This window comes from Brienomyrus brachyistius, chromosome 10, assembly GCF_023856365.1.
Source record: "Brienomyrus brachyistius isolate T26 chromosome 10, BBRACH_0.4, whole genome shotgun sequence".
Lineage (NCBI taxonomy): Eukaryota > Metazoa > Chordata > Actinopteri > Osteoglossiformes > Mormyridae > Brienomyrus > Brienomyrus brachyistius.
The window spans coordinates 1732311-1743634 of NC_064542.1; the positions used below are offsets into that span (position 1 = coordinate 1732311).

The window sequence follows — 11324 nt, forward strand, 5'->3', positions numbered from 1 at the left end:
TAATGTGCACTTTTGTGATTAGTTGTGAGCAACATTTTCATTTGATTTATCTGTATTTTCTAACAGACCTACTGGAAAGTCCATCAGGTAAATGAGCATCTGTGTCCCCTTCTAGAATCCCAGTAAAACTCAGCAAGGATCTTCTCTACTGTACTGTCCACTAACATATCAACAAGTTAATACTATTAACTCACGTTAGCATTTCAAATAAATTTACTTCGTAGAAATTTTGACAGCCATTTGAGAGAATTTTCATTTTTCGCTCCATCCTTAGCTGAACTCACTATCTGTAGTTTTTAAATGCATTCGTAGTTAGGTTTCTAATGTCTTTTCCTTGAGAGTTCCTCATGTAAGAATGCATAACACGCCTAACTCTGAACCTGTAGTTTTGTCCAGAAATACACCAGGCATCAGTTTCACCTGTAGTTTCTCTGATCCTGGATATAACCAGAGCTGAATGTTTTTTTAATCATACTTGAACCTCTTTCAAAACATCTGCCAGTATAATTAAAACATAGGTGATATATACAGCATCACTGGTCTCTGATTCAACAAATCAGGACACATAGATGATATACAGGAACCTGTCATGTGACGTTAAAGAACACATCAGTGGTACATAAGTTCTAGCCTTATGTCCAAAAGAGACAGAGTCTGTCCTAATTAATGACGGGGGGCTCAGTGGGCTAAGGCTCTATTTCTGTGACTGTAAAGTCACCAGTTCAAGCCTGGCCTCTTCACATCTACAGGTCTTGGAACAAGGCCCTTAACCCCCTGTGCACTGCTATGCATGGCTGCCCTTAGCAGCCAGCTTGCTTTCAACTACAGAGAAAGTACGAATTATTATTAAAAAGTATTACCAAAAAACCACAGTGAGATCGTTCCAAAAAGCAGACAAGAACAATGACGTTAATTCTGTGCCTTACATCTTATGCCTGCTTTTGAAAACCAAATTTTGAGACATTTAAAAAGAATAAAAAAATCACATATTTGGTAAACAAGCAAGAAAGCGTAATCACCTGATTAGCGTTGTGGGATCATTCTAGGCCGTGAAAGCATGGTGTCCCAATTCTTGTCCCACCTGAGTTCCTAAATTAAGCTTAGCAATGGTGTCAGGGCAGAAGAATCAGCATTTTTTTTTAATCACCAAAACACCCAAGGACAACGAGGCAACTTGCACACTAAACGTTTACTAGTTTGCCTGGGTGCCATAAATCAATCAAAACCTTTTCACCTTGAGGATTATTAAGCCAAACGTAATTCTCTCATTTTGAACACATTTTTAAGTCAGATCAGGATCAGTATTTTGTGACAGGTTGATCAAGCGCAATTAAGAAGCTTAATGTTCAGACATACACAGGAACCAAGATTAAGAAATCCTGAACTGTCATATTTGACTTTATAATACAACCTGTGTCATATTGTATTAGTGATTCACTACCACCATCCAGTGTTTATTTAGAGAAGTACAAGATTTGGAAAGAGTACCACTTGTAATATACATCAAGACATTTAACACTAGACAGGCAATTTTATTATTTTCTGTGGGGGGTCTGTTGAATGTGTATGATATCTGGGGGTTGGGGGACTACTCAGATGTACAAAATTACTACAAACCAAAAAAACGTTAGAATAAAAGGTTAGCTCTAAACTAAAGGTGTAAAACAAAAACACCCAATGCAAGACAGTTCATAAAGGACTGAAAAGAAAAAATCACTGCCAATAGCCAAATAAAATTTTACCCTGTATAAAAAGGATGTATAAAAATATTTGTAAAATTGAGAATGAAGAAGTGTATGGTGAGCATTTCCTAAAATCTGGGGCGCTTGAAGTCTGTGGGTCCGGGGGGGCCCCTGGGAAAGCCAGGCATGGCTCCTGGCATGGCCCCCATCATAGCACTGTTTCCAGCTCCCTCCATTGGGAAGTTGTTGTGCTGTGGAGGAGAGACGAGTATCAAGCCTGGGAAATTCAGCAGCCTCGACAGATCAGCTACATTACCTACAGGCATTTTCAAAAGACCCTTTCATTCCAAAGGGTAACTTGAGGCGTCAATATCAATTCCAACTGTTTGAGACTTGACACCTTCATTTCACATATTCATATTTACTTAAATTCAAAAAAGCAAAAAAAAAAAATAAAATCACTTCAAGCCATCTTTCTTTGAATGAAGGACATCATTTAACTGACCTCAGTCCACATGCAGCAAACCTTTGGGCACTGGTAATATTTTAAGCGTACTGCTAAACTTACCAAATCGTGGGCATAAACTAACATCCATATACTACCGAAAAGCTGGCGTCCAGCCAAATGTTTCACATTTCATGTGAAGCCCTAGTGATTATTGTGCATGCACGATATAATAGATACGATATCGCCCAGCCCTAATTACAATACATTCAGTCTTTCTTGCTGAAGGATTCACAGGAAACTTCTGAAAGTATTACACTGGGATGATGACGTTACCATTAAGGGTTTCGAATCAGCTGGCATGTTCTGCGGTCCTGCGTTTAGGGGGTTTCCTCCCATCGAGCTCCTATTCAGTCCCATTCCTGGACCTGGAAAGATTAATGCCATTAAGACTCACAAAGAGAATCAGAGGCTGCGGGCAAGTCGCCGGAGCACTGCGAACACGCATCTGCTTACCTCCCATGTGCATCCTCATCTCCTGCTGTCTCTGAGGGGAAGAAAGATAAATGATGCCATTAATTCACTATAGATATTTATGTTTGCTGCACATGAACATTTACGTGAGATTAGCCGAAACAATTACCAGGGAGCGCAATAAGCAATTGCACTTCTGAGCAAAGCATTTACACCAACTGTTCTAGTGAATATAATGCATTAAGCTAACATGACCATTATTAAACAAGCAAACAATACTGAATAACTGATGTTAATGCATCTATATCACCACGCCTGTCATCCTTATAGGATCAACAACTAAATAGAGAAACTTCTTTAAAATTATGTGAAGAATGTAACACTGATTAAGTGGGGGGACCTCGTCTGAATTTTGAGCCCAGCGGCAGTCATACTATTAAACATCACTGCAGGTTAAATATACACCTTAAGTGCTCAACAAAACGATGCTTCCGGAACCATTTGCTGTATTTTTTTCTCCCCACTAGATGGTGCTCTTTTTGCTTTGTGCCCTCCTTTGAACCATCTAGTGGCGTGGAAAAAAACAACACAGCAAATGGTTCAGGAAGCATCATTTTCTCCATCACTGCCGTTAATTATAACTTCCTTTCATTTTACAGCAGTTACATTTAAAGCAAAGCAAAGAAATCTGTTAAATTCAATTTCATTTAAAAAACCACAATAAAAAAGGAGAGAAATTTTTATGCATCTGGTAGTGGCACTTTCCACCTTTGCAGCGAGTGTGTTTAGGTTGTGCTAAACTTGGTCACCATTCCAGGTAAACGCAGGAGATTACTGAAAAGGAACAGCTGGACAAACAGGTACCACCTAGCGTGTCGGAACGCTAGCCCTGTAACCTGCGCACTGAAATACTACGCGGCAGAGGCTGGCTTTGGCTGACGAGTGCCTCACGTTTTCGGGGAAGCCCTGGAAGCCTTCTTGCTGCCTGCGAGCCATCTCCTCGTTCTGCCGCATCTCCGCCTGCTTGCGCTTCTGCATCTCCTGCTTCTCCTCCATCCTCCGGAGCTCCTCCTGCCGTCGGAGCAGGTCTGAGGACGGAGAACGTGCGGATTATGCAGAAACATCCAGAGTAGCTCTCCAGCAAGCAGGTGTAAATCTGAAGGGACGCACTATGAAATAATTAACCAGGTATACTACCAGTGCCAGAATCTACGTCTTAATGACAAAATCAAAAAAGTAGCATAATTATGTCATTAGTCCCGCTTGTTATGCCAAAACTGACAGTTAACTGTATTGTAACACTGTTTTCATACTCACAGCCATAAATACAGAATAATGAAGTAACAGGCATTACTGATACACGATTGTAATGGGGCCGTGAAAACTGGAACTATCTGGTTACATGAAAATAAACAGCATCCTATGAAAACATTTGTGGCCAATCAATTACACCATTAAAATTATTTACAGTTGTGCAGAAAACTTTCACAGAATTTAATAAAATGCCACTGCCTTAACCCATTCATCCATCTTCCAGCTGTTAATCCTGGTCATTTATCCTAAAGCCTATTTCAGGCAAGACGAGGCCCAAAATTCCCATGAAAGGTACTATGTAATGTACACAACCTGCCATCCACTACTAGCCTGATGCTTATTTACATTCCCCGAAAGCTCTTATGCAGCATTGTTGGTCAGTGAATAATCTTATTCGATTCTTGAAGTGATGTATTGTAGTGCACAGTGTGGGTCACCAGAAGTCAACCTACTGGTGAAAAACGATGGCTGCTACAAGCGATCGCAATAACACAGGACTAGCTAAAAAACAAAAAGATTTAAATGGTACTGTCCCCGTGTTGGACTTCTCCCCAATGATAAAGGTAAGCCAGTCAGTCCTTTTATTTAATTTTCATTCTGCACACGTGAATAAAGTTATCTGGAACTAAAGTTGCAACTTTTTTTTTTAACTGATGGAAAATAAGCTAAAATAAAATTCATTTCATTACAACAGGGAACTTAGTCAAAAGAAGAATTGTTTCGAAGTAGAAGAGAAATTTGCTTGTGGTGACCGCGAGTTTTTCATCCAAAGCAATTTTGCCCAAGTGTTAAGCAATTTACTAACAGTAGTGTGAAAGTTAAGTACATTTCCCATAGATCCATGGTGTGTTCTGAGATATCGAATCAGTGGAGAGGTGTCAATAAATGAAACGTGGTCTTTAACTCTTCAACAAGGAGTTGTCTCCAAGCTTCCCTAGAGCTCAACTTCCACAAAGCTGAGCCTGATTAGGCTCTCTCTGATTACAGAGTTTACAGTAGCCTATGTGATTTACACACTTTACAGAAGTACCATCAAATACTATATACCAGGCTGAAATGTATACAAGGTAAGATAGTATGAACACACAGATGTCACCCAAGTTTATCATTGTTTGTTTGGATGATGTGTAGCTTTTGCTCCTATATTGCTTACACCTGTACCTGAGCATTCACTGGAAGCTCAGCCAAGACACAGCTATGCCTAGGCGACTCAACAGCACATGTTTTCAATGTGCTATTTGCCTCACCTCGCTTTGGACAAAAACGTCTGCTAAATATGCAAAATATAAATCTGGCGATGACAAAGAGCCTGTTTGTTTTTGCCATAAACACAGCTGGTGGTGCGTTCAATAAGGCCTGCAACACACCTAGCATCAAATGATAGGCCTCCCCGCCTTGCACACTCACCCTGCCTCATCAGCATGACCTGGTGCTCGTGCTGCGCCCCCGTCATCTCCGCCTCCAGCTTCTCCCTCGCTTCCCGGATGTTTCTGTCCACCTGCGCATGCTGCTGCTTCTCCATGTCCAGTAGAGCCTTCCAGCGCAGCGCGAAGTCATACTCAAATGACCCCGGCTGGGCGAAGCGTGGGGGCTGCTCTCGCTCCCTGTGGGGCGCGGTGCACGGCCATTATTCCCCCCCCCTCCTGCGATACAGATGGCTGAGATCTCACGCTGACGGCAGAACCGAGAATTTCACGGCGCAATCTCAAGGATGTTGTACTGTTGGCTGTACCTCCATTTTAAAACCACTAATTAGTAAACTGCATATTTCAAATGAGCTTAAATCACCATTTCTCAACTGATGGATCTTGAGCCAAAAGTGAGTCCATTTTCATTAAATCACGGAGTGTGCAATTAGGAAAAAAAATATTTTTTCCCTAATGTCACACTTTCCTTGTGTTTTTTGCATTGTGCTTCTCTTACTGCACTACGTTTATTTTTTCATGCAATAAATTTGCTGCAAAGTTTTTAAATATGGGTTGCAACTTAATGCCGAAGGATGGGGGTCCTGAGGTTACGCCAGTTGAGAAGCACTGGTTTAGACAGACGGCACTGACTTGTGAAACTGCTGGTTTTTGTTAATGATCTTCTCGGGCAGCCCTTCATCTTCATCAAACTGCTCCATTGGCTCCACGGTAATCGGCCTTGGAGATCTTCAAAAAATAAAAGCAACAGCAACATTTCCATCATCTCCTGATGCAGACCAAATACTACCGGTATGGCCAGGGATGCACATAACTGGCACGCAAGTACACATTCCTCATATATTAAAAAAAAAATTATAAAGCGATACCTGCACCAATTTTAGGTAACAGCGCAAATGAATTCTTATGTGCAATTCAAAATGAATGAGCCGTATAAAGTTTAAAATGCATGCTAATTTCTTATCGTAGCAGAGCAAATGTACACAACACTGCTACAAGGAACTGTGGCATGTATCACTGTATATGACGAATGCATACTTACATACCAGATTTGTTAATTCCTAGGCATTGATCCGTAATTTGTCCAAAATCTAGCCACAGAACGCTACATTTATTCAAATACATTTTAACCCAACCAAATAGTTCTATATTTAACTGCTGCAGTTCTTGGAACCAGAGCATGGAGACTTCACACTCTCACACGAACTAAATCATTCGCAAGAAAGGCGCTGAACTTACGCAGTTAACAAGAAAGCCCCCTCTGCGCATCGATCCAGGGCTTTTCTAGCGGGCGCTTTGCTGGTGAACTCCACGATGCCTTTGCCCGTGGGCCTCCCCCGGTCGTCCACGATGACGATGGCCCTCTCCACCTGGCCGAAGATGGAGAAAGCCTCTTCCAGGAGCTCGTTGGAGATGAACTGCGGCAGGTTCTTCACGGTGAGAGCAGCTCCCTGAGTAGCGAAACGCACGCGCAGCTGCCTGCCCTTAAAGTTTGTGTCGTCCAGCTCCGCTTTCGCGATCTCAGCCAAGGTTCTGGTCTCCTACAGAGAGGATGAGGTTAAACATTATCAGTAATAAATACCCAAGGTACAAAACAAAAGGAGAGAAAAGTGTTTAGATCACTTACCAATCTGACGAAGCCAAATCCCCTTTCCTTATTAATGAATATCTCTGCAGGTTTTCCATACTTTGAAAACAGCTTCTCCACCTCTTGTTCAGTCACCCCCATTGGTAAATTACCAACATACAGCCTGCTCCGCTGAGTATAAGTCTTTTCACCAGGCTTCTTGAAGGTCTGCAGATCTATTGTTAAAGCTTGGTGTAAAGAGGAAAAAATTACATCAGCATACACACATCCGGTTAATTTTTTGCCTACACAGGTCTTTACCACTTTTCCATTTATTTTACTACTTTTCTTAAGCACTGGAAAGTTGAGTGAACAACTATAAATGTCAAGTTTCCTCTATAACATATAAAGAGCATGTAACAGTGCATGTCTGAAATACTATTAACTGGTCATATGGTGATGGCATAGTCAAATTCTAGGCTGTCCTTTAACTTTAAAAGCACTGATTAACTGTTTCATCCCATGAAACAGAGCAGTATTTAACATCCCTTGTGAAAAGAATGCATAGAATTTTCACTGGGGTTATAACTGCTAGAGGAGGTTACTTTGATTAATCAAATATATGACATTTTTGTTTTCATAAAAGGCACTCAAATGGCGAACATACTGTAAATTTGTTAGCAAATGATAGCAAAGTGTATTTTTAGTAAATGTTAAGTGAATTAAGGGAGTGTACTTTGCCATCACCGAGATTATTCTCCGTTAATAATGCCTCTTACTTGCATTAGTCGGCTTGGCGTTTTCTGCATGCTGCCCATTGCGGTTCGCCCCTTTATTCTGCTGGTACAGGGGGCCCTGCGCTCTGGCAGATCCATAACTCTGCTCTTCGGGTCGAGGCTCTCGGTTTCCTTGCATCCTGAAGACATTTTCATACTTCAAATTTATATTCTACATTCATCATACAAATTTATAATCTACATTCATCATAAGCTTTAATGCAATTTATTTCTCACAAAAAATACGAAAACCGCAAAGAGCAAGTCTGGGAAAGCATCTACGCAAAACTAATTCTATTCTATAATTCTTCGAATTAAAGCAAATGAGGACCAGAATTAATGTTAAGTTTTTATAAGCCGTGATAATACATAATATAGATAAAAATGAATTCTAAAGCACGTCTCCATTGTTAGATAATTGTGCAATAGTGAACTTAAGTTAACCATGACGGCGTCAATAACAAGACAATATGATTTTTCGGTTACCTTGCAAATTTGTCTGGCTACACTAAACAATGCGGATCGTCATCTTTAACAAACAGTAACCCACCGAGGTAACCACTCTCTTTTCTCCGGCTAACTCGTTAACATGAGCCATATAAGCACGGCAAATAGCTGAAAACATGTTACTTAATAAAAACATGTAAAAAACAATTAAAATCCAGTCTTAATGCAAAGTATCGTTTGAAGTAACACAATCCGGTTTCTTTGTAAAGCAGCAGCCGGAGTTTGCAGCGTAAGCTAAGCACGCTAAAAGTGCACCGGATACGTAGCTACACGACAGCAATGGCTCCCTATTCATCTTCAAAACGACATACCTTCCTTAATCGATGTGAAGGAAGGGGGAAAAACGCAATGCGAGGAATCAAAGTTGTTATTTTCTTATAATACGACGGCAAATACGGAGATAATGAATCGGTGACGAGCAGAATAGGCAGATGTGATATCGCGGCGGCGGTAGCTAAGGTGAAAGCGGGTTGACTTCCCCTTCCTCCGGCTGCATGGCCGGCGCTTTAATGGAAGAAAGGGACCCCAGAGGCTGCGCTTCAACTATACCGCGTCTGCCAGGTTGCCAGGTCAGCTTGCGGATCTCATCCCGCCAAAACAAAGCCCGAGCAACATCACGGAGCTTCCTAAAAATATTTTTTTCCATAACTGCAAGCAAAATTGATCTATACACGCACCTATTTCCATATATATTACACTTTTAATATAACAAACCATTTGGCGATTGCATTCTTTCCTCCCTAATTTCTTTATTTTCAAAGCCAGCAGAGACATATGAGATAAGTGAGCGGAGATACAGTGATTTGTTATATACACAACGTTGTTTAAGGTTTACTGCATGTATTGTTTGTGCATTTGATGTGTGAATATGTAGTGTTATGATTAAAACATAATGGAAAAACTCCTTAATTAGACGAAATCGTTTTGTGAATCATTACTGAACGAGATTTGGCAACCCCGTCCTTTTGTGTCTTGCTGAAAGACGAATGTACCATAGAAATTGTAATCCGACTGTTTTTTTTATATATGAAGACTCAGAGACGAGGTATCTACTGCCATCTATTGTACTGGAGGGTGAAAAGGAAATTGTTTAATATCTGTATAAATCATTAGGAGCTGGGAAACGCCGTATACAAAACAATATAATTTTCTAAACGTTTGTCATGGTCGGGGAAGCGATGAGGGGGCTTGGAGACTTTCCCATACAGGACGTACTTAAAATGCTTAGGTCTATATTAAAAGAAAAACCTTTATTTGTTACCAGTAAACCCAAAGACAAACAATAAATGGAGTGATTTAGGGACCGCGGTTATGAAGGCAACAATAGTGATTTGAGATGCCTGTTAACCACAGAACAGAAATGTTTCTGGTTTCCGTGAACCTTAATAAATTTACCGTTCATTATCATTAAAAAGAATTAACCGTGTATAAAACACGACTTGATTCAGCGATGCACATTGTCTACCAGAGTGACTGAATAAATTACCCAGTGGCAGAGACATTTTTATTTACTCGATAATTTTTTATCAAGTTGTCATTTACCTTCCATAGCTACCTAATATTAGCAAATTATACAGCTAGCTGGCCCAAAGACCCTCTTATAGGCCTATCTGATTTTTAATGATCTGACAGGTCTATGTCATAATGCAATCCCAGTCTGTCACAGGTTGTGAAAGGTCGGTTTAATTCAGTTTTAAATACGAATCAGGCAATAATTGCACACCGATTTATATTAGATATCTTTGTCCATTTTTGTCCTGAGGTATAAATCTCTGCCACAGAAATAAAACTCAACACATTCCGTTTTAAAACTATACTGTGATCATTACCTGGATGGAAATAAAGGTGGTTTTATTGTAAACATAGTCATGCAAATCATATTATGGCAGGGTTGCCAATTCTCCCGCATCTTGCGTAACACTCAAGCTTTTAGAATCTCAAGAAATCTGACGGAAAATCAATATTGTTCCATTATAAACTTAAAATTAGCTACATAGAAAGCGTTGGGGTAGGTTGCAAACCCTACAGACTATTTACAAGGTAATAAAACCGTTACATCGTTGTAAATGCGTGTGCAGACATGTCTCGAACTGAAAATCTCACTCCAGCCAGCTGGCCAAAGTTGACAACCCTGTTAGGGGTTTTGATATTTCAAAGCAGGTAGATGTTTCTTGTAGCATTTTTGTAAGTTTTTTCTCTTTGTTTTTTGTGTTCTTTTTAGGTCTATGCGATCTTTCTTTTCGTATTTTCCTTTCATTACAAATCTCCCATAGCGGTTGGTTTTGCTGCTGCCAATCACTGGCTAACTTTTAGTTAGCCGATTGATTGGCTGATAGATTGATTATAATACATGCAAGCCACAGCTGGAATCAAGTTCTCAGAGAAGATCTGTCTAAATTATCCCTTTAGAGTACTGGTGTTTTTTTTTTTTCATTTGTAGAACTGTCAGAGGAAAATGTGTGAAATTTGAGAAATGGGACTAATATCCCCGCTTTGAAAAAATACTTTGTGTCACACCAGCTGATAGCAATGTCAGTGCTTCAAAAAAAGTACAAAGGGCGGCAGTCAGATATTAGAGGCACTGGAAGAGGTTATATGAGAGACTCTTTTCATGTGTGATTTCATAGTATTTTTTAATAGAAAGAATATTTTTTAAAAAACAGACCAGATTATCACAGAAAGTACTTAGGTAAAACTTCAGCGATGGTCTTAAACCTAAGCTCACAAGCCACTCTCATCCAGTGAATAGGAAGCGAAGTCAATTCATACAAAACCAAATCGAATTATAGTGTCAGATGTTACTTTTTGCTTCAATAAAAAAAAATGGACAGATATCTGGACAGAAGTCCTCCATAGTGGGAGCTCTGGTAGATTACTTCTTATGTGTTAAGACATTTACAACAGGCTATTAATCACAGACACAGTTTTGAATATATGACATAAAAAGTTATGTGTCTTGCTTTATAAATTATTAATATAATAATATAATTAAGACTTGAAGATAAATGTGCCCATGAGAGGTAAAGTGGGCTATCCCACAAAAACAAAGTTTTGAGAAAATCAGTGTGCCTATACCCTATATTGATATATCATAAATAGCACAGGGGTATGACTTAGATAATAACAACTTATCCA

General features: G+C 39.9%; 1 protein-coding gene across 1 annotated transcript; it reads right to left on the reverse strand.

The window, feature by feature from the left end:
- Window positions 1-1170: 1170 nt before the first annotated feature.
- On the reverse strand, window positions 1171-8710 carry LOC125750814 (non-POU domain-containing octamer-binding protein-like). The gene is made up of 10 exons (XM_049029086.1): window positions 8501-8710; window positions 7686-7822; window positions 6967-7154; window positions 6579-6880; window positions 5973-6068; window positions 5323-5519; window positions 3553-3689; window positions 2644-2674; window positions 2464-2555; window positions 1171-1933 (listed from the first exon to the last, which is right to left on the reverse strand). Exons 2-10 carry the CDS (start codon window positions 7819-7821, stop codon window positions 1811-1813), a joined length of 1302 nt encoding a protein of 433 aa, XP_048885043.1. The 5' UTR covers window position 7822; window positions 8501-8710; the 3' UTR covers window positions 1171-1810.
- Window positions 8711-11324: the final 2614 nt, after the last annotated feature.